Raw genomic sequence first — 23,460 nt, 5'->3', positions numbered from 1 at the left:
AAACTGCGTGGATGGCGATTATGTAGCTCCGCTTATACGTAGAAATCGTAGCTTTAACATTAGCTTTGTTCGCCACGATATTACGTTGGATGTATTCAGTGTCATGTGTTTCTACGTAAACTCGTTCGAGAATATTACGAACGTTGCAAGAGGAAAGGAAAAAATCTCGTCAGATTGGAAGCCGTTGTAGTTAGCAACCCGCTACAGTTGACCGATACATTGTTACTGAATTAACAATTACATTTATTTCCTAATGGATTGATCCGGTAAGGAACCTTTTATCGTAAGTCGTATGCAGGATATTGTAAAGACGGTTAGTGCAGATGCAAACACCAATCTGATTCGGCATTTTAGAACAATTCTTGTATTGTTACAAGCTAGCAAACATTACCTAGCGGTAGCTTGATGGTTGTTTAACAAGAAAGACAGTCGGCGAGCTAAACCACTTAAGGTTAGCTAGCTAGCTCTGGATGATTAAATGTTGCTATTACTAGTGGAGACAGAGCATTCGGTTGTATGTGGGTATGTCGGTTGTATGAGGGTAACCCAAATTCAGGAATGTGAATCGTGTAACATCAAACTCACACAAACCGGCTAGCATTCTATCGTTGACCTGTACGAATTCCTCGTTTGCTAGGTGGCCAGCTTGCTAACCAACATAGATTACCCATCCATTTAGCGATGTTGCTACCTAGTCACTCGGCTAGCCCTAAGATGGCAAGCATGCTAACTTATCACAATTGTTCATCTAACAAGCAAATTGGTAACATTATCTAACCTTGCAATTGAAATCAGTTAACGACGCTTCACTGCGAGAAGGCAATCGTGTTTATGTTGCGTTTGGATTTTGCAAGGCTCTTAAACTTGAATCTGACATGAAATACGTAGCTAGATACGCCATCACCTTTTGATGGATGGTCAGAACCTCAATATGTTACAGTGACAATCTGAACAAACGTTACATTTATTATTCAGCCTCTGTGTGTTTTTGTTTGCAAAGAGAAACTAGTTTGACCTCAACCTGTCAGTCGCAATCAAATAGCCTACATTCGAAAGTAAAACGATTCAGCCAGCCAACTTGGCTAATAAATCGACTAGTTGAAAGTAAAGCGATCGTTCTACTTTGACCATTTTTCAGATGAACTATGAAGTCAGAATCAACCTGGAGACTTGCAGATGTCTTTGTTTCATACTCTCTAGAATTGACAATAACACGCAAACACACACTAGATGTCATATTTCAAGTGGACCACTTTTATTTGTTTCAGGTGCTGCGGGCTTCAGACCTCATCCTACCATTCTTTCTGGAAGGGGTCATGGCACAAAAAATATGCCCGTCCGAACTTTCTCACTTGTCTGATTTCCAAGAAACAGACCTAAATGCGGAGCAGGACTCCGGAGTGGAAGATGCTGATGACGATGATGGCAGTAGTAGTGCCAACATCTCTGCACAGACCTCCATCATGGAGGAAGAGGAACATTCTCTTATATTCGTTTCCTTCAAGGGAAACATGGACGATGAAGACTTCAAACACAAACTGGACAACGTCTTGAATGGGATCCCAGACATGCTACAATTAGGTTTGTTTGTTGTTTGTTTGTTTTTGTCTTGGTATACTGAGCTTAATAAAGTATCTGTCTATCTATCTATCTTAGAAATACTGCCTGATCCTTAACAGACTTCTTATGTGAGTTCATGAACAACTGGGAAGTGGCAGAATTCTAGAGTTTGGAGGGAGGGGGATCATACCTAAACTGGGGACTTCCAAGTTTGAAGTGGGGGGCTTTGGGAGAGCTCCCAGGAGAATGTTTTGACGTCACTCAACATAGTGAACGCTCTTCCCAGTTACCAACCGCACGAACGCACTATTAACATAACCGTCATGTTTTTAAAAGTAGGTAAGGCAAACTTCTTCATTCAGATAAATGCAATCTGCTGAAAGATGTTGGAACATCTACACAAGTCTACAGACATCAGAGTGCATAGTGGACGTGTTCATGTCATATGTTGGGTGTTTTGATGTCTATAAAACTCCAGCGCCAGCCCCACCCCCAACCCTTTTTCACCTTGTTTGTTTTGTCTCATACCACCTGTCTGTTTACCCAGGCCCTGAGAGACTGCAGCCCCGTCGTGTCGAACCATGGAACAGTGTACGAGTCACCTTCAACATCCCTCGGGAGGCTGCAGAGCGACTCCGCCTCCTGGCTCAAAACAATCAACAGCAGTTAAGGGACCTTGGGATCCTCTCTGTACAAATAGAGGGTATGGCTGCCATAGGCTACCAGCCTTTTTAATTTGTATACAGGCCTTTTATGATATTTGTTTTTGTGAAGTTATAATTTACTAACAGGACATTGCAGAAAGTGGAGTGCAGACAGTGCGAAGTGGACCTTTGCTGCTTTCTGTAGTCACTAAGTGGACAAATTACAAACAAGATGTTTTATTTGTTCAGGCGAGGGGGCAATCAATGTTGGCCTGGCACAGAATCGAGGCCAGGATGTCAGGGTGAACGGACCAGTAGGACCACCTGGACAGACACGGATGGATGTGGGGTTCCCCATGCAACAAGGGCCAGGTACAATACTGCTCTATGCTTTACTGTTTGTATGTCTGTCTGTCTGTCTGTCTTTCTTTCTTTCTGTTGGTGTGGGCATGTATGTTACTCTGTGTGTGAACTGTGTGGGTGTGAATGTATATGTATACATACACGTCAGATTTTTGGACATGTGTGTGTTGGTACCAGGTTTCTGCATATGTATGCTGACTGATATTTCCTTTCCAATGCATCTTCAGGAGGCATCCGAATGAACAACCCTCAGGTTTCTATGGTGCCCCCAGGTCCAGGCCAAGGAATGGTTCCTGGGGGAAGTGGACAGATGCACCCAAGGGCTCAAAGACCTCCCTCACAGACAGGTAGTATCACTATACTAATTAACAGTTCGGATACTTAATACATCTACTGACACACATATCAAATGATTAATAGTAGCATGGTGTCTTCACTGATTCCAATGTTGTTTATGGAGACAGAGTTACAAGCAGCATGAAAGTATATTTCTTACTGTATGAATGCATAAAGTATTATTTTATTAATTGGGGAAAGAAGAAAAACACTACTTTTGAAAAAGTGTCTCATCATGGACTTATCCGCTACAGATGCTATGGACCCTATGATGTCAGGTATGGTTGTCCAACAGCAGCAGCAGCAGCAGCAGCAACTTCAGCACCCACAGGCTCCCCATATGCCTCCAAACCCCATGGGTCCTCAGGGTCACCACATGCAAGCCATGCAGGCTAACAGGCAGCTAAACCCAGCTGCCCTGCAGCATCTGCAGCAACAACAGCAGCAGCAGCAACATCAGCAGCAGCAGCAGCAGCAGCAGCAACAACAACAGGCCCAGCTGGCTCAGCTTGGCGGTGTCCGCGGTCCATTCAACGCTTCTGGTCAAATGCCTGTGCCCGCTGGCTGGAACCAGCTCCCGTCAGGGGTTTTACAGCCTCCGCCCGCCCAAGGACCAATGGGACCTGGCTGGAGGAAGCCGCCACCACAGGCTCAGATGGGCCAGCGCCCCTCCCTGGCTACGGTACAGACGCCGAACCATCCTCCACCTCCTTATCCGTTCGGGAGTCAGCAGGCTTTCAATACCATGGCGCAGCAACAGCAACAGCAGCAGCAGCAGTTGCAACAACAGCAGCAGCAGGCAGGAGTCAACCAGTTTGCAGCCCCTCAGCCTAAATGCCCCCCACAAGGAGCGCCAGGTGTTCCAGGCCCAAGGGGTCCAGCACCTGTCCCACCGTCGTCTACTCCACAGGGAAGCCTGTCCGCTAAGTCACCTGGGTCATCATCCTCACCATTCCAGCAGGGGTCACCCGGGACACCTCCCATGATGGGTCAGGCCCAAGGTCAGCTCGGCCCTCGTCCTACCACGCCGCAAGGTTTTCCTCAAGGTGTGGGCTCACCTGGAAGAGCAGTGTTGGGTCAACCGGGGCCCATGCAGCAAGGGTTCATGGGAATGCCTCAACATGGACAGGTTCCACAAAACAATATGGGAGGTATGTTTTTGTCAGCAGCACACTCTCACAGCAAAACAAATACAAAACAAATTACATTACAAATACATTACAAAACATTAAAAATACAAAACAAATACAAAACAAATAGAGTTAAGTAAATGGGATTCTTCAAGATGGAGACTAAGCAAGCATAATGACAAAATGCTTATTAATGTAAATAACTAACTTTGATCATGATCAGAGTATACCAGGGGAAAAAAACAGATCGGTTGCAATTTGCGAAACTGCAGAAATTTCACAGACACTTTTTTTTTTTTTTTTTTGCATTTTAGTGTGAATTGAAAAACATGGGTGCATTTCAAAAGAACAACAGACACCCATGGGGCCATAATGTTCACCAAGACCGTAACATTTGCTGTGTTGAATAAAAAAACCAATGTCATGAATTAACTTTTTAAGTTCCTCAGTAGTTATACTTTATAGCATAGCCTTTTTTTTACTTGTACTCAATGACTAATTTGGTTGCAGGTATGCCCAAACGGATGCCCATGGGCTTCCCTAATGTACCAGGCAATCAAAACTTTGTCCAAGGCCAAGTGACAGCCAGTGGACCTGGGACACCTGCAGTTGGTACCAACCCCCAGGTGCAGAATAGCCAGGGTATGGCACACACAGGTAAGCATGCCTTTTATCCATATGATAAACCAAATTGTTAGCAACACATTGTATGCATTCAGCATTATATGTGGGGTTTGGTCATCTCATCATTTACATATAGATAGATAGATAGATAGATAGATAGATAGATAGATAGATAAATAGATAGATAGATAGATAGATAATATTCAGTATAGTATAAGTATATATATACTCTTTTGATCTAGTGAGGGAAATTTGGTCTCTGCATTTATCCCAATCCACGAATTAGTGAAACACACTCAGCACACAGTGAGGTGAAGCACACACTAATCCCGATGCAGTGAACTGCCTGCAACAACAGCTGCACTCGGGGAGCAGTGAGGGGTTAGGTGCCTTGCTCAAGGGCACTTCAGCCGCTCCTACTGGTCGGGGTTCGAACCGGCAACCCTCTGGTTGCAAGTCCAAAGCCCTAACCAGTAGGCCACGGCTGCCCCCAATGATATTCATCATTGTATTTTTTTGTGTGATATTTTAGGGACACAACCATCTGTTTCAACACAAAACCACATGCAGCCTAACCTCCTTCATGGTGGTGTAATGGGCCATCATGGTGGCATGGCAGGTCAGACTCCAGGTGCCACTCCAGGGACCAACATAGGCCAGCCCCAGCAAAACCTCCAGGCTCAGATGATGAGCATGCAGTCTCAGCATCAACCCATGCCGGTAGCCTCTTCTCCAGGCCAGATGGTGCAGGCCCAAGGAGGTGGCCAGACGGTCCTCTCCCGACCAGTCAACCCAGGGCAGAGAGGGATGACGCCTCCAAAACAGATGATTCCTCAGCAAGTGCCAGGGGTTGTGATGCCGAATCAAGGTCAACTTGGGGGAGGCCCAGGACATCAGGCATTACTTCTGCAGCAGCAGCAACAACAACAACAACAACAGCAACAGCAGCAACAACAACAACAAAATGCCATGATGGAACAGATGGTGGCCAATCAAATGCAGGGAAACAAGCAGGCCTTTGTGCCAAAGGGTCAACCAGGGGTAATGCAAGGGCAGATGATGAGGGGTCCATCACCCAATATGGCGCAGTTTCAGGCTCAGATGGGACCGCAACAGCAGCCAATGGTCCAGCAGCAACAACAACAACAACAACAACAACTGGCTCAAATGCAACAGCAGCAGTTACAGCAACAACAACAACTACAGCAACATCAGTTACAGCAGCAGCAGCAGCAACATCAAATGCAGCAGCAGCAGCAGCAACAACAGCAGTTACAACTTCAGCAGCCACAACAGCAGCAGCAGCAGCAACAACTGCAACAGTTACAACAACAGCAGCATCAACAAATGCAACAGCAGCAGGCCCAACAGATTCCCCTGAATAATAATCCCAATCAAGCAATGGGTATGCATGGACCACAAATGCGACTTCCTGGGCATCACATGGTCCAACAACAACAGCTGCAGCATCAGCAGCAACAACAACAACAACAGCAGCAGCTGCAGCAGCAGAAACAGCAGCAGCAGGTCATGCAACAACTTCAGCAACAGCATCAGCAACAGGCTGCTCAGCATCAGCTGGGAGATACTAGTGGGACTGGAGGTGAAATGGGCCAACAGGCAATGCTGCCCGACATGCAGACACAGCAACAGCAGCAAGGCATGATCGGAGGTCCTCAACACATGCAGGTGGGGAACGGTCACTTCCCTGGACACGGTGGGATGCCTTTCAACCCCCAGTTTGCTGGACAGATGCCCATGGGAGGTCCTTGTGGACAGGCAGGAGCATTCCCTGTGAACAAGGATGTGACGTTAACAAGTCCCCTCTTAGTGAACCTGCTGCAGAGTGATATATCTGCTGGTCAGTTTGGTGGAAAACAAGGGGCTGGGAATGCTGGTGCTAACCAGAATAAACCTAAAAAAAAGAAACCTGCACGCAAGCCTAAGAAACCGAAAGGAGGTGAAGGACAATTATCAGAAGGTCTTGGGTAAGTAATGTTTGCATTACTTGAGACTGAAAGTAACATCTATTTGTAGTAGGTATAGTTTTGCAAAATAATTATTGTGATGCATGTTGCTTGTTTTTTTAGTCTTGAATCAACACCTGGCTTAGAGGACATGGAGTTGCCAGGGATGAGTAGTGACCAAGGAGGCGCACTGGATCCCAAAATGTCTGATTTTGCTAACAGACCCGCTGGTAAGAGAAATGAATATGAACAATGAACATGCTTATATGGATATGAGTTATCAGTTATCTAACTAATCGGAATAGTGCTACCAAATGTTTCGGGTCTTTAAAGTGGTGTTATTTTTTACACTTCTTACCTTAGGCTTTCCTGGTTCACAAGGGGATCAAAGGGTCCTACAGCAAATGCCACTTCAGTTTATGGCTCCGCAGCCACAACAGCAGCCACCACCACAACAGCAGCAGCCACAGCAGCAAACACCTCAGCAGCAGCAGATGCAACAGCTTCAACAACAGCAGTTACAACAGCAGCACCAACAACAACAGCAGCACATGCAACAGCAGCAGCAGCAGCAGCAGCAGATCCAGCAACAGCAAATGCAACAGCAGCAGCAGCAGGTGCACATGCAGGGCATGCAGTTAGCCCCAGGGCAGGCAGGACCAATGCCTCCTCAAGGCCAGCCTCAAATGCTCCCACATCAGTTGCAACAGGCACAGCATCATCAACAGCAGCAACAGCAGCAAATGATAATGATGATGAAAATGCAAGAGCAGGCAAAGAACAGAATGCCACTGCAACAGGGTGGACACCCCTCCAGGGGCCTTATGAATCCTGCTGAAGCTCAAAGAATGCCTGTATCCCAGCAGGGCAACATGTCTGTAATGATCAATCTGCAAGGGCATGGCGGTGTGCCACCTTCCCCAGATAAATCAAGGGGAGTGCCTGTCATGGTAAACCCACAGATGGCAGGAGCTGCAAGGAGAATGCCACATCCAGCAGAGTCTGGGCAGGGACAAGGCGGCACCCCGGGTATGGGAGAAGACGTTTCTGGAACACACAACATGCAGGAAAGAGTGCCTCTAGAGATGGGCCTTCAGGCAGGGAATGGCTCCCAGCAACTTGTCAACCAGGGCCCCAATCTGATGAAGCCAGGGCCCCCGTCAGTGCCTCAGCACCCTGGAGCCAGCCCCCAGCAGCAACAACAACAACAACAACAACAACAACAACAACAACAGCAGCAGCAGCAGCCACCACCACAGCAGGGTTCCATGCCAGGCTCGCATAATCTCCATTTCCCCAACGTCCCTACCACCTCCCAAAGCTCTCGCCCCAAAACACCCAACCGAGCGAGCCCCAGGCCTTACCACCATCCGCTCACTCCCACTAACCGTCCACCAAGCACCGAGCCTTCAGAAATCAGCCTTTCACCTGAACGTTTGAATGCTTCAATTGCTGGTCTTTTCCCTCCAAAGATAAACATCCCTTTGCCTCCCAGGCAGCCCAATCTTAACAGAGGATTTGACCAGCAGGGTCTGAATCCCACAACCTTGAAGGCAATCGGACAGGCCCCACCAAGCTTGAATCTGCCTAACAACAATAATAATGCCGGTGGAAATAATAACGGTCAACAGGCTTTCCCGGGAAGTGGTAACACAGGAAGTGCAGGTGGAAAACAAGACAAACAATCTGGAGGTGGACAAGCGAAACGAGCGAGTCCTAGCAATAGCCGACGATCTAGCCCAGGGTCAAACAGGAAGGCTACTGCTCCCAGCCCAGGTAGACAGAAAGTGGCCAAGATTGCGTTAACGTCCCCTTCACACCAACAGCCAATGGTTAGCCAACAGTCTATGATGAGTCCCACCTCACTGCAACCAAGCCCTGTCTCGGTACCATCAGCCTCGCCTATGGATGCACAGCAGATGCAGAGCTCTTTCCAAAGTCCCCCTGGTCAGGCTGAACATTTGAATCAAGGGCCGACAGCAGTGCCACCAGGTGAACAACGTCAAATGGTTCAGTCACCGAGAGACCAGACGGCTCCAAGAATGGCAAGCCCGCGGGTTGCTCCTGTGGAATCAAAACCTCTGGAACCTAAGAATGTACCGGATCAACCAGCTGCTGAGGAAAAGCATCAATCACAGATAGAACCACAACAGGATGTCGGCTCCAGTGTTCCGCCAGGTTTTAGGGATGCCCCAACCTCTCTGAATCAGCTGTTGGACAGTTCAATCTCACCGTCCGTATCAATGAAGCCACCACAGGGTGCACCTCAGGGGACTGTAGATTCTGCACAGAAGGAAAGCCCTCGTTCCCTAGCAGAGCAGGCAAGCCAACGGAATCCGAGAACCCCTCAGGGCACTGAAGGTGGGGCTTCATTGGGTCCTAGTGAGTCTAAGCTTAGTTCAACCCCAAGTCCCAAACTAAATCTCAGCAGCAGTCCCAGCTTACACCCTCCTAGTGTTACCCTTAGCGTTAGCTCCAGTCCCACATTCAGTCCCGGCCCCAATTTGAACGTTAGTCCTAGTCCACAGCCTAATAACCCTGCTGTCAGTCCGAGTCCAAATCCCATCCCTAAACCCATGTCAAACAATATATCAACTGTTTTGCAGAGGCCAAACCCTTCAACAGCTATTGCCACCAATCAGATCACAGTGTTTGTCACCTCTAATCCAATCAGTTCTGCCACTAGCACTACCCCGCAGGTGCCTCCGATGGTTTCCACTGTAGTCGCAGTTTCAAATAAAAACCTTCAGAGACCTCTAGAGATGAGCCAGCAGACCCCCGCCCAAACCCGCCCTGCGCAGTTCATAACGACCCCTGTGTTTTTTCAAGTACCGGCCGCCTCGGTTCCCTCGAGTACCAATGTGGTTTCCCAGCCAGTTACCATGGTTGGTCCCATTCAGGTGTCTGCTAATATACAGCTAACACCTGCACCCATGGCGACTATAACCTCAACAGCTCCGATGTCTGTTGCAACACATTCCTCAGCCATGAGCTCGGCCGCCGGCCAGCCCACTGCTCGTGCCGTGGTCGGACACCTTCAGGTGCAAGTTCCCAGCACTCACGCATCCCCAGTTGCAGCGCACCCTCCCCCTCAGCAGCCAAGCCCAGGCACTCCGAAGCAGGAGAGCCCACCAGAGGCGTCGGGCTTGAAGTCCAGTCCTGTTGCACAGGTGTCGCCTCGCCCCACGTCATCCCCCAGTGTCACCTCCCCCTTCCAGCAGCCCTTGTCCTCTCCCCCGATGTGCTCTAGCCCAGGCACTGCACCCAGCGCCCGAAGGAGCCCCTTGTCCCCGTTAGCCACAGGAGCTAAGAGCAAACCTGCCACTCCTGCTCCAGCTGGAAAACCTGCCGCAGTGGAGAACACGCACGTCTCTGATAGTAGTCCCCCAGTGAAACAAGAGGTTGCTGCCCAGCAGGCGCCAAATGCAGGCGTTGCTCCCCCGCAGGCTGCCGCTTTACCAGCAATTCCGACTGAACCCATCTCCTCTCCTCAGAACACTTCTTCGCCGCCTGCCCCAGCCCCTGCTGTTCCCGTTTCAGTCCCAGCTCCTGAGCCTGCGCCCCCTGCACCCAACACAGCACTTACTGCCTTGCCCACTTCACCTGCTGCTGTGCCCACTACACCCATCCCTGCTCCCACCTCTAGTTCAGCTACTGTTCCCATTCCTGTCCCTGTTGCCAGCCCGCCACCCTCCAGTTCCCCTGTGGGGTCAACTGTCGCTGCTGCTGCTGCTGCTGCAAGCGTCGCTGCTACTGTCCCAGGACCAACCATCCCCACTGTTAGTTCTCCACCTGTGTCAACACTCCCACCCCCTTCTGGAGGCCAGCCCCCCTCTGCACCCATGGAGACCAGTTTACCAGAGCCAGCAAAATCTGTGGTACCTGTGGAAGAGGCACCAAGTGCTTCAGGTAAATTCCTGTTTTATATTTGATGTCCTATTATGTCATTACTATATAATTAAAGTAGGTTATGGAGAACCGCCTTAATGAAGTCAGGCTGCCCATGATTTAACATTTGAGTAGCCATTGCAAGCACTGTGCACACAGCCAAAGGGGGGAAATCATCTGGATTAATATTAACTCCATTATTAAAATAATGCTTTCTTTTTATTTCATCACTCTATATGGAGATCTCTAGCCACTCATCATTTAATAGCCTCTACAGTATCTAATATTGACTCTGGGCAAAATGGAGCATTCACTTACCCCTGATTTGTCCACCCCTGTTAATGTCTAAGTTTCCATGCACACCATATTCCAAAAAAGGACCATGTTCGGGTTATGGCGATATTCAGAATAAGAGGTTTCCATGTGAAGCAGAAACTGAATATTCCTGTTTACATGTTAATCAGCATATGCTGAATAAAGCAGCGACGTGCAGTAGAAGTAGTGTCTGCATCATGACGTCTCAATGGTCTCTGTCCCTGAATTTCATTCATGACCGCAAAATAGGTGAATTTGGCCAGATTAGAGCTGCTAATGTTTTGGATTTTAGCCCTATAATAGGCCACTTTGAGGGGTTTTCACTGATTCTTCATCGGTCAGCAGTGCGCGTAAAACCTGCGTCTCTGAGCATATGATGCTTTCACCCATCGATAAATTTCATCTTGACATTTAAACTTTCAGGTTTCAATACATAAATTGACCTCGTCTTCACACTTTCGCTATGTTTGCCAAGTGTCAGTGCATCAAAACAAGCTACCAAAATTCCTTGCATGAACGCAGGTGGAATTTAATATTCCAATATGGGCATTTTCCGACTAATGTGTTTCCATGTCATAATATTCCGGTTGAAAGAGGCATATGCTAGGGTTGTTATTCCGGTTTTTATTATTCAGAATATGACCTTATTCGGGTTATAGCAGGTGGAATAAGGTGTTTACTTGACTCGTGCAATCCGAATATTGTTGTTATTCCGAATAAAATCGGAATATGGTGTGCATGGAAACATAGCCATTGTGTGCTGTGTGTGTATTAAATTAAGCTAACACCTTATTTGCATTTTCAGCTCCTGGTCATCCTGAACCTGCCCTGAAGGAAAAGGCCTCAAGTGAAAAAAGTGGTAAAGATCACTAATATTTTTCTAATCTTGTGTGCTATAATATAATCATGTTAATGTTGAATGAACCACATTTAAGAATGCTGTGTAGTAAGAACACTTTATAGTGAGAAATGTAATTGATTTGATTTCTTCTGCCTCCAGGAGAAGAAGCTGCTCCTGTTGCTGAGCAAGGGTAAGACTACTGTACATTGCCTCACGATTAGAGTAATAGGCCCTAAGTGCTTTTATAAAGTGTGAGACATCAAGGAGGTAACCTTTTACAGTTGTTTACACTTTTTTGTTTGCTTTAAAAAAAAAAAATAAGCTTTTTCTTTACTCTTCTAAGTTTTGTTTTCTGACACTTACCCATCTCCTGTGAGATGGGCGTTGAAAACAAGTCTACACCATACCACACTTCGTCTCAGTTGGGCAAGTAAAACATTAACCGCTATGCAGCGACACAGTAGTTCACTGCTGTTTTTCCACTTCTATAACAGATGGCCAAAGAAAAGAAAGACGCCTGTCAGCTTAGTCCCCAGGTATGTATGTGCTGAACACGCTTGCTCTGCACAGACATGTGCACGGGGCACCGCTGACCAATTGTTCTAACAACATGAAGAAGACGATGGACATGACGTCTGTGGTAGATGAGGAAAAACAGCAAGTCAGATATTCTGATTAAAAGGGCCATGGCTCTGTCCCGTCAAGCTGATGGACATAAAATAAACCAGACCAGCTGAAACGGATAAAGAGGGGGGAAAAAGGACGAAAGGTCAAAGATTTATCCAATGCCCAGTTTGATTCGGGTGGTAACATGCTGTTTTGCTTTCCCTACGTCTCTCTCTGCCTTTGACTTCATCTGCCCATCACGCCCCCTCCTCCCTCCGCACCTCTCTTTCAGGGACACTAGGGGCGCTGCTGAGGCGAAGGCAAAGGGCCCCAGTCGACGCAGCTCGCGAGCAGAGAAGGAGGCGGAAGAGGAAGCTGCAGACAATGGGCAAAGGAAGAGGACTGCCAGACCTGGATCTGCATCCTCCACCACAGGGAAAGGTGTGTGTGTGTGTGTGTGTGTGTGTGTGTGTGTGTATAACTTGCAAGATGTGCACATCCCAACACAGGTCTACATGTTGTTCTGCAGAAAGCATGTTCAAGGTGTATACACTTGAGTCATTAATAAGACTAGACTAGCCTGCATGTGTGTTGCATGCAGCATTATTTTACGACATTATGATTCAAGTCTTCAGGTTTGTCAGTAAGTCTTGAGTGCATATAGTGTGTGGATAGTGTGAGTATCCATTCATATTGTTTGCACACATTTTAAGGTCAGTTTATGACTTATCTCCACCTGCTGACATGTATCAGGGTTTTACAATGTCTCCAATTCCCCTTTTATTCCCCATCAGAAACAAACACTGGAGCAAGCCCCACCCAGGCCAAACGAAGGAAGTCGAAGTGATCATGACGCGCTACACCTGTGAAATGAATTATTTGTTTTTTTTCTTCTTCTGTGAATTAATTTTATCTGCTGTTCCTTCAGAATCATGTTTTCACAGAGAAAGTAACCATGTACAGATATTTGTTTTTAAAAAGAAACAATATTGATGTATTTTGTGAGGTCTTATTTAGGTTTAGTTTTGTTTGTGTGTGTGTGTGTGTGTGTGTGTGTGTGTGTGTGTGTGTGTGTGTGTGTGTGTGTGTGTGTGTGTGTGTGTGTGTGTGTGTGTATGGGCTTTGTTTTACGTTTTCTAATGCTGGATTAATCATGTGATGAAGCCTGGTAATTAAAATATCATGTCTATTGTAAAATTATGTTGCAGAACTGAATTAAATTTTCTACTTTTTGTCTCGTGATGACATTAATAAAAATCTGTATGTATTTCTGATTCTTAACTTTTTTTTGCTTTGTTCAGATTATCAACAGTGTGCTTTTCATATTAAGTCTACATTTTATAAGTTTTTAAGGCAAAAACATCCTTATAAATATCCACAAGCGAGATGAATTGTACAACATTTGGTGTGCTTCCAGAGAATGCAGTATGGATTGTGTTTTCCAAGTTTGAATAGGATTGGACCTTTACAAGTTAAGATATAGGCCAAAAATCATTATAGGCCACTCCCCAAATGTTAATTGACACTTAAAAACTTAAAACTGGGCGATAAATCAAAAATCAGAAAAAGACAATCTGTTAGGCTTGGTCTGTAGGATATGGAGGATAACGATTTCGTTTACAATATGGAAATGGGCGGTTAATTGGATGCAGGAGCTTACCCATGGGCCTTCTTTTCTTTCTCTGATTGTCTACACTCTGTAAAGCGCCATGATACATGTGTAATGTTTTGGCGCTCTATAAGCACAATTAAATTGAAATTGAAGCTCTGAAAGAACAAGAAGAAAGGAGAATTTTGGAAAAAATCCATACGGTTCTGGAGATATGAGCAAAAACGTAATCTGATTAATAGCGCCCCCTATGGACAAAAATGTGTAATTTCTGGTGTGTGAGATCATGCACTAGGCCTAATTCGGTACCTATGGTAAAGAATTTGAGTCTACCAATTAGCCTACGGTTATGGCTGTAGAAACGGTTCTGCTGCGGGAAAAATAATAATAGGGAAGAATAATCATAACAAAAACAATAGGGTTCCCGCAGCTTTTCTGCTTGGACCCCTAATTATTTAATGTAGGCTAGTCTGTCCAATGCAATTCTGGACTAGAGCATCTCTACAAACAAAAACTATCCAACAACGCAAGAGATTGGTGGATATCAAGATTTTTGTTTTATTTTATCAGCAACACGTCCCAGTTGTCTGAATAGCCCTCTGAAGTTCGCTTACAAAAAAGGAACCAAAGCAGCCAATTCTTTGCGCATATAAGAAGATGCGGGTGTTGATTGACGCTAACTACCTTATGGCAAGTTATTATTGATCACATTTTCAAAGATCACAGTAGCAACTCGGAGGCAGAGTAGAACAAAACGTCTGCATTTTAGATGTCTTCGTCCCCGCGAGAGTTTAACGGGTGCGATTATCTAAAACCCCTCATGTTATTTTCCCATAGGCGCAAGATACCGGATCTCCTTATATGGCAAAGATGGTAGCTTTTTGTAGGCGAAGTTCAGATGTCTATATATTTAGTAGAACAAGGTCCTCCATAGGCCTACTGAGCAGTCAGACAATTTGACACGTGATGACCACGTTTCAAACAATGGATGGCTCCGTTTGTGTTCCAAACACTTGCCATATCTGCTTAAAAGAAATACTTGAACTGCAAGGACACCCGATAACCGAAGAGCAAGCGTGGGCCCTGTGTTACCAGTTGTGTACGCTTCTGAAAGACGATTTAAGTGAGCGCGTAGTCCACAACGAGACACCACAACCCCCTCGTTTACCTGGAGTAGAGGCCATTCTTTTCTCCAACGATGGAAGTGTTAGTTTCAAAGGTAGGCTACAACTGACAACTCGTGTTGTGGGAATGGCACAGGTCAAATGATTCTTTAAAGCCCAAACATTTCTATTTTTTCCAGACTCAAGTAGGCCTATTTTCGGCAGAAAGGATCAGGTAGGAAATGAAAGTAACACAAACATTTCACATGCCGCCCCTTACAGAAAATAACTGCATATCCTAGCCTACTTAAAGTGTCAAAACTGCAGTTTTGGAGAATTATGTGCAGTTCTTATGCAGGAAATGCAATATTTTGGATATAGCCTATTACACTGCATATTAGCCTACTGTACTTTACTGCAGAAATGAAATATTTTGGAGATTTAAAATATTATTTTAGGCCTACACTGTACTTCGAGAACTTTATTGTATCCCATTCATGCTAACATTTTAACGCACTGTGTCAGATAGTTGACCAACTTGGTCGCCTTATTTACGACTGTCTTGATTGGGGGCTTGACCATGACGTTGAACGAGACCTGCACGAAGCTCTTGCTCTCCTTGTCTGCCGGATGATAAACGTGAAACCACGCACCGATGCGTCTCTCCTGCCTATAGGCCTTCCTGAAGTCATTCAGGTAAGAGTCTTGTAGAAAGTCATTGTATGTAGGCTAAAAATATTTTTAGTTTTTGATGAAATTAATACAGAATGCTATAGATACTATAGCTAGATGTACCGCAGAGCGGTGCAAAATATAACCGCCGCACATTCTCTCAGCAAATATAAATCACGCTTGTCAATTTGTCTCCATCTCCTACTCCATCCTAGCCTAGAAATCTAGACGCACCCTAGCGGCAGTAAATTACATTTGCTTTCAGGGCTAGTCTAGCAACTCTCGGTTGGCTTGTGAGCTCGAAAAATTAAAGTTCTATCAAGCCAATCAAATCGTGTCGAGTCGTTAGGCGGGCTTAACATAATGAATGATTGGCAGAGTTGCAACGGTTTGGCTTGAATTCCCTGCTACTTGAAAACAAAGAAGATTGATGTTGCTGTTGGCCAACAGTGTGACACGAGTTAAGCTTGTTTTAAGTTGGCAAAAGTTTGAACTAGCCAACTAGCTCCGCTGGTGGGAAAACGCATGAGACTCAGCGCTGTCCTATTGCGTGCAGAGAGAATTTGAAAGACAACCGATTAAATCAGTGTGTGCATGTGTGTGTGCTTCTAGTCCGGCAGCCATGGAGTCAGACCTGGTTTTGTCGGTTAAAGTTTTTTTTTTTTTTTTTTTCAGAATCTTGTAGACTAGGGGTATCTCTTTAAGATTTAGGAGGGTGCCCAGTGATATCCCTTGGGCAGTTTTGTATATTAACCCTTTCTTGTTCAATGTATTGAAAACAAGGTGAGACACTACAGGTGAATAGGGCAAAAAATTAACTAGCAGATATCACTATGAAACTTCACCAGTTGATTACTTACATTAATATGGAAAAAAAATGTATTACAAGTTATCTGAAATGTAATGTTTGAATATGCAAATTGGGCATAATCTAGTTAAATATGTGCTGATTTGCATAACGTTTAAAAAGAAAATATCTTAACATTAGATGAAGCCGGGTTCAAAATTACTTTTTCATTGTGTTTACATATTAGATGAAAAGTATTTTACAAGTTTTCTGTAATTTAATGTTTAAAATGAAAAAGCCCAATGTGCCAAAATCATGAAAAAATAGGATATACCTCTAATTTCAAGATGAGTAGGCCTACTCATTAAATACAAATCAACTCAAATAAAATGTACTAAAATACAGTGTTCTGTGTGATAGTTTGTCAGACAGTACATTTAAATTTGGACAATTTAACCCTTCACTAAATGAATTAATGAATTTCTATATTTCAGATAATGCCAGTCCGGGAGCCATGGGGTCAGACCTGGTTTTGTGGGTTTTTTATTTATTCATTTTTTGCTTAGACTTGTTGACTTGGGGTGGCTCTTTAATATTTAGGAGGGTGCCCAGTGATATCCCTTGGGCAATGTCCTACATTAACCATTAAAGCCCTATGTGCTGAAATCATGAAGAAAACAAAATAGGAAAAGCAAATAATCAACTCAAATAGAATGTACTAAAATACAGTTTGCAGTGTGATAGTTATTCAGACAATACTTCATGCATTCAAATTGGGAAAATATAACCCTTTTCTATGTCAAATAATGAATTTATAATTTCAGATATTGCCTGTAATAATTCTGAATATGTGCACTTTTTTTCTCTAGTATTAGTTCTGATAATTGTCCAGTTCTGGCTCATCCTACCCTAAAACATGCAGAGAACATTGTGCAAGGCACCATTAACCTGGCAACTGCATCTGTTAGAGCCAGTCAAGGATTCAAGGATTTTCACTCTTGCAGCCACATCTAATCATCTCCAAAATGTAGTTTGGTGCAAGTTTGACATTTTCTGGTAGACTGGTTGGGCTCAGTAACGAATCAATGAATCTTTCTTCAAATGGCAGTTGAATTTCCAACTGAAGTATTTCTTTGTTTCAGGCTCCAAATACTTCAATACTTAAAAATGAATATTCTCTTTTTGAATGACGAGTTTAGGCTCTGAGCATAGACTACTACTGCAATAAAGAATAAAATAAATGTATATTTTATACATATTAGAACATTAGAACAGACACCCTGTCAACTAATAGAGGGCAGTTTAGGCAAGTCCTTCCACTCAGCAGCCATATTGTAGCGCTTTTTGGGCACTTAACAGGCATCGGCCAGGCATAGGCAACAGCCAACCTTGCTCCAGCAGTGAGATCACAACACATGATTGGCACAATGTATTCACATGTTGACTTTTTTGCCGCGGAAGGGGCGGGATATGTGTAGACAACTGCCATATTGGCGTTACAAACTAACCACATCCATTTCTATGGAGTATTTTTTGAGTGCTGTGACTCCTCATTAGAAAGTCTCTGGTAAACCTCCATCCATTTATTTTCTTATTTCATCACACGTCAAAAACACACACACACACACACATCTGACTTTCTCCAACTTTTGCACATCTCCATAGAACTTTTTATTTATTATTTTTGATTTCTCCTCCATCTACCCATGTCCTTGATTGCCTAGCCTTTCCCCAACACACACACTTACATCATCACTGTCATCACCTCACATACATACAGCACACTGCTTGCTACAGTAAGCCTCCTCTACATACTTGCTGCACACTGCCCCCCCCCCCCCCAATACACAGCACATTGTCTCATTAGGAAGCTTCTCCAACACACATATTGCACACTGCCCTCTCCCCACATACACAGCACACTATCCCATCTCCCCTGTCATCCCCCCTAACACACACAAAGACCCCCTGGCAGTTGGGTTAGACCCTTGAGCCGTGGATCTGCCCAAGGTTTTCTTCCTTGGTAAGGGGTTTTCCTTGCCCCTGTTGCTCTTGGGTGCTCCTTGTTGGTGCCCCCCCTAATCTCAATCCTCCCCCACCTTTCTTATGCAGCCCTTGCCACTTAATCTACTAAACCCCTCTTCTACTGCACTTTTTACCCCCCCTATAAATGCACAAATAGGCTGACACCAGACATAATTTCACTGCATTTCTTACTTCCAGTAACTATATGCATGTGACAACTTCCTTGTATCCCTGTATCCTTGTATCCACACCTAAGAGACGTGCTAGTGAGAGATGCTAGCATGTAGCACCCATGGATTAGTTTCCTCTCCCACTCTGAGAATGAAATCTGTACTTCAGAAGCACCTACATACCAAACTTTCCAGTCTTATACCTAACTATATTTAGAAGGCTTCTACAGAGGGGTTTGTTGATATATTATTCCTAGCCTTTTTATATGACATTTTATTCCTAAAAACATGGACAAAATTTATTTTTTAAGGCTATTGGCAGTACTTTCTGATTTACGGAATAAATAAAAGAGATATCTAAAATTCCCTGTGTAAAGACTTTTCATCTAGTATGTCAACACAATGAAAAAGTAATTTTGAACCTGGCTTCATCCAATGTTCCGATTTAGTTTTTTTTAGTTTATGCAAATCAGCACATATTTAATTGGATTATGCTTAATTTGCATATTTAAACTTTATATTACAGATAACTTGTAATACATTTTTTTTTCATATTAATGTAAGTAATCAACTGGAAAAGTTTCATAGTGATATCTGCTAGTTAATTTTAATTTCTAATCTTATTGAGTTACCCCTTGGCAACAAGAAACAGCAAAAAAAAAAATGTTAAACGACAAAACCAGGTTCACCTAAATTATGGCATTTGGCTGCCGGACTATTCTGTGTAAATGTGTGCTTCTCTCTCTCTGCGTGTGTGTGCATGGAGTGGGGCGGGGGGGCAATGGTTTGTATGTGTATTTATGTGCCTGTGTGTGCTTTTTTGCACATGCTTGTGTGTCTGTCTGCATGTTTGTGTGTGTGTGTGCGTGCTTGTGTGTGTTTATGAGCGTGCTTGTGTGTCTCTGTGCATGCCTGTGTGTGTGTGTGTGTGTGTGCGTGCTTGTGTGTTTATGAGCATGCGTATGTGCGTGCTTGTGTGCCTGTGTGTGGCGTGTGCATGCCTGTGTGTGTGTGTGTGTGTGTGTGTGTGTGTGTGTCAGTGTGCATGCCTTTGTGTGTGTGTGTGTGCCTGACTGTGGTGTGTGTGTGTGTGTGTACATTTCAACTTCATCTGGCAACTCTTTGCTCAAGATAATGTGTAGGACTGGGTGGCGGTCATATTTTCTACTGCTCTGCGGTACATCTAGTTATACATTGTTCAGTTGTATTTTTCAATGTTGGGGACCCCTATGTAGGTTTGTGAAGATCGCCTGGATGGCACTGCACAGGCAGCACATCACTACAAGACTGTCTGCTCATTACTGTTCTCAGAGACCATTGAGCTGTACCACTACATCCAAAGTTATAAGACGTGTATCAAGGTAAACAGAAGCACGTGTTTAATGCTTGTGAGACTGCTTCCCCTTTTGTCCTTTCATGTAATTGTACTTTCAAAGTTTGTGTATTTCGGTAGAACTCTACACCTAATAATATCAACGAGACCTTTTGGACTGAAATGCGTTAAATATTGTAAGTGCCTCCTTCCAAAGGGCCTCACTACTTTTAAATTTGCAGAGTCTTCAAACATTTTTGGAATCTGACGTGTCACTGCGAATTCGTACTGATTCAGATCAGGTAGGTCAAATTATCACATTTTGTACATTATGACTGGTAGGCTACATCTGCCCTTATTTATCTCAACAGCATAATATTGTGAGTGATCTTGTGCAGGTTCATGCATGGAAATATGTGGTAGAAGAGATACAAAGTAGAGAACCTTTGAGGCCGTGTTCCAGAACCTTTCCATCGAATGCATACCGACCTCCAGAAAAGTTGTTCCCATTTGACCAGCTGAAGCAAGTTATTGAAAGCAAACAATATACTCTACGAAAAGTACAGGTGAGACACTTATTCAGTGTGTGTGGGGGCAGGATGCAGTAAAATGTCTGTTTTCTGCATAACCTCAAAGCACGGAATGTCAGGATGAAACTCTTTGTGTGTGGTATGGTACGATATAATCTTGATGCAAGCTCTCTGCCTTCTGTACTAACTCACAGATGGGAGGAAACCCTCTGAAAAAGACTGATCCATGTGATTCTCTTCTGGAAGCCATCCTAGCCAAGCCAAAACTCAGACCTGTAACTGGGAGAAAAAAAAATTCTCTGCTAACAATAGAAAATATTTTATTGTGTCATAGTTTTCAGTGAAGATCTACTATAAGGGTTAAAAAATAAAATAATTCAGAAAGACCATAGATAACTTTCAATTTCATGTTATAACTATATAAACTCCTGAATCAGGTGGCCAAAGGCTCTTTGGTCTGTCTAGATCACCTGACCTTATTTCTTAGGTTTCAGAGCGGAAATTGAGAGAGAGGACTAAGGAAGAGCCTTGTCTTCATGAACGGCTGATGGCGGAGATTCGCACGACTGACCCGCTGGAACTTTTTGCATCTTGCAAAAAAAGTCGTGCCGTTCAAAGTATGTTTGTTCATGTAGAAATCCCTTTTAATCTTGCATTGTTTTAACTTTTAAAATGCTTAGAATTCAGGCAACTTATGTCCATCTCAGGTTTACGTATGACATCAGGTCTCAACCTTATGGGTAGAAAGCGACGTGCCCAATCTGTTGGGAGCTACCCAGACACCAAACGATTGGTATCCAGCACCATTGCCTTTTTCAGTGTGGTATATTCTGAGTATCTCTGAGGCTCTCGTAAGATCCCCTGAAATCATTTCCAAATTAATCTACATCTACAGAGGAAAGGTTATGACACTGGCAGTATTCCTGTGACTATTGCGATGATTATGAATGCACATCAGACTGAAATTGATGGGCATCAGAAGACTATTCCTGAGACTAACCCTGGCAAATGGCAGGTAAATGACTTAAAATTACCATGCAAATTGTTGTCCATCATACTGGTCATTCTATTTTGGGGTGTTTTTCTCAGGTGTGTTCCTGTTGCTCTAATCGAAGTCAGTTTTTTACCTGGCACAACACCTGCTCCAGATGTGATAGGTAAAATTCCATTCAAATCTAATTAGACATGTAGTTCTATTCTATTGACATGGTACCAAATTGCGCCTCAACGACATTAAAGCTTTACTCTACTTACTCTAGTTTATATCTCTCTTTTTTATGATTATTTTTATTAAGTGAGGGTCAACCAACATATTACAAGAGTAAAAAAAACAAAGTACTTCCTACTTCTCAATTGACACTTTGTCTCTAGGGTTGTGTGTCCTTCCTGCTGTGTAAAGGTCAGGAGGTTTTATTTTATTCCATCTCCATTCCTGGTCTCACATCCTACCCCCATCCAGTGTAATTCACTCAACTGCTCTTCAATGCAATCTCCTCAGATGCGAGTGCCCTACAAATGGTGTATGGACCTCCCAATAACATTCTTCCGGAAGATCGTGCTGCGGCAAAGTGCTGAGAGAGACCATAGTCATTTCTGGAGGGAGCGCCTATCATGGGACTGCACAAAGTGAGTAATGTGTGCACTACAACTTGCACTAGAACACATTCATTCATGCACTTGCTCACTCTATTGGTGTGGCTCTGCTTCTCTGTCCCTCTCATACATGTGTGGTGGTCACTCACCAATAGTGCAGAACTGGGAATTATCTCTCTCTCTCTCTCTCTCTCTCTCTCTCTCTCTCTCTCTCTCTCTCTCTCTCTCTCTCTCTATATATATATATATATATATATATATATATATATATATATATATATATATATAGGAATTAACCATACATACATACATAGTTGTGTAAGACTGCACATAATGTTACTTCATAGTCAGAGTGTTTGTATTTTTGAATCCTCAACTAAACTGACCTTTTAAATCTGACTCTTGGGTTCCTCAAAGGATTCCTTTGGTTCTGGAGGCTCTAGCCCTCGGTTCTTGTTCCCAGCACAGTTTGGCCATGAGAGGTTGGCACAGCCAGGACATCTGTATAGAGTGTCAGGGTCTCCTGGAGGAAACATGTGACTCTGGGGCCTTTGTGAACTGTATCACAGGGACCCGAGAGATTTGATAGCTCTTGGCTTTACTTCTTGTTCAGAATGTGGGCCCCCCATTCACTATGTCTGGTCCTTTTCCTGGTCAAATATTTATGTATAGTTATTTTTAAGTTGTTTGTAATTAAATAAGTTATTTTCTGTAATTAATGTAATTATTTTGTGTTAAGTTTTTTTACTTACTTACTGTGAAGCCTAAGAGTTTGTTCACTCTTTGTTTTTTGTTTTAGTTTTCTGATCATGTTTTTGTTTGTAGTTGATCATGTTTTGTATATAGTTTTTTTTTTACTGGTTTCAACTAATAAAAACATGGCTTTGTTTTACTTATTTTTCTTTCACCCTATGTTGTGTGTCTTTTTTTGCATCACAAGAGAAATGTAGGAAGTGGGTACACCTTGTATAAATCAGACTTCATACTGCACACTAACACAAAATACAAACTACCAATAAAAATCGTGCAAGGCACTTGTAAGGTATTTGGGGAGCACTGTTGATTTGAAGGTATAGTTTGTGTAAGTATATTTAACCATAGGACCTTGTGTAGGCTAGTCTCTGAGTTTACATTTTAAGGGATGTAGTTTATTTTCCTGCTGGTGTTCTGTCAATCAAGGTTAAGGTCATTTCACATTGCTGGAGATATGCTTGTTGTAGCTGCTGTAAACACACTTCACAGTTCTGCATAACGTTAGTTGGACTTAACCGGCAGTGGCGGCAAGTCTTTGGCATGTTGGAGAGGTGTCCTGGGGTGGCTAATATGCAGGCAGACCCAGGTGAAATCATAAGCTGCTGATTACATTACTCTCTGAGAGTCTCAGA

General features: G+C 43.9%; 2 protein-coding genes across 4 annotated transcripts; both read left to right on the top strand.

Annotated features, from left to right (window-relative positions):
* Positions 1–106: 106 nt before the first annotated feature.
* Positions 107–13,541, top strand: ncoa6 (nuclear receptor coactivator 6). 3 transcript variants are annotated; one of them, XM_048241034.1, is made up of 15 exons: positions 108–266; positions 1,269–1,581; positions 2,108–2,263; positions 2,454–2,576; positions 2,795–2,914; positions 3,158–4,054; positions 4,544–4,690; positions 5,190–6,645; positions 6,748–6,854; positions 6,988–10,533; positions 11,633–11,686; positions 11,828–11,858; positions 12,163–12,204; positions 12,567–12,715; positions 13,069–13,541. In XM_048241034.1, exons 2-15 carry the CDS (start codon positions 1,317–1,319, stop codon positions 13,119–13,121), a joined length of 7,146 nt encoding a protein of 2,381 aa, XP_048096991.1. In that variant the 5' UTR covers positions 108–266; positions 1,269–1,316; the 3' UTR covers positions 13,122–13,541. The 3 variants fall into 3 exon arrangements, with proteins under 3 accessions (XP_048096993.1, XP_048096991.1, XP_048096992.1); XM_048241035.1 differs by having other exon boundaries at positions 108–283; XM_048241036.1 differs by lacking the exon at positions 12,163–12,204 and having other exon boundaries at positions 107–266.
* Positions 13,542–14,795: 1,254 nt separating this feature from the next.
* Positions 14,796–22,982, top strand: zgc:114123 (uncharacterized protein LOC569174 homolog). Its single transcript, XM_048241575.1, has 14 exons — positions 14,796–15,102; positions 15,187–15,221; positions 15,512–15,682; positions 19,876–20,001; positions 20,195–20,254; positions 20,351–20,518; positions 20,677–20,757; positions 20,970–21,099; positions 21,190–21,275; positions 21,378–21,497; positions 21,572–21,639; positions 21,854–21,881; positions 21,981–22,108; positions 22,493–22,982. Exons 1-14 carry the CDS (start codon positions 14,850–14,852, stop codon positions 22,659–22,661), a joined length of 1,623 nt encoding a protein of 540 aa, XP_048097532.1. The 5' UTR covers positions 14,796–14,849; the 3' UTR covers positions 22,662–22,982.
* Positions 22,983–23,460: the final 478 nt, after the last annotated feature.

Source organism: Alosa alosa, chromosome 4 (assembly GCF_017589495.1).
Source record: "Alosa alosa isolate M-15738 ecotype Scorff River chromosome 4, AALO_Geno_1.1, whole genome shotgun sequence".
In the NCBI taxonomy this organism is placed as follows: Eukaryota; Metazoa; Chordata; class Actinopteri; order Clupeiformes; family Clupeidae; genus Alosa; species Alosa alosa.
The sequence above is the reverse complement of the archived record's forward strand: the minus strand, read 5'-3'. Positions and strand labels throughout refer to the sequence as shown.

What these genes read in the sequence shown, in the direction of transcription:
- zgc:114123 (XM_048241575.1), top strand. Translation starts at nt 14,850, where the DNA reads ATGACCACGTTTCAAACAATGGATGGCTCCGTTTGTGTTCCAAACACT. An exon ending in TTCGTACTGATTCAGATCAG is followed by an intron (nt 20,255 to 20,350) that starts GTAGGTCAAATT and finishes GATCTTGTGCAG; the next exon opens with GTTCATGCATGGAAATATGT. An exon ending in ACCTGCTCCAGATGTGATAG is followed by an intron (nt 21,640 to 21,853) that starts GTAAAATTCCAT and finishes CTTTGTCTCTAG; the next exon opens with GGTTGTGTGTCCTTCCTGCT.
- ncoa6 (XM_048241034.1), top strand. Translation starts at nt 1,317, where the DNA reads ATGGCACAAAAAATATGCCCGTCCGAACTTTCTCACTTGTCTGATTTC. An exon ending in TTTTGCTAACAGACCCGCTG is followed by an intron (nt 6,855 to 6,987) that starts GTAAGAGAAATG and finishes TTCTTACCTTAG; the next exon opens with GCTTTCCTGGTTCACAAGGG. An exon ending in GGCCTCAAGTGAAAAAAGTG is followed by an intron (nt 11,687 to 11,827) that starts GTAAAGATCACT and finishes TTCTGCCTCCAG; the next exon opens with GAGAAGAAGCTGCTCCTGTT.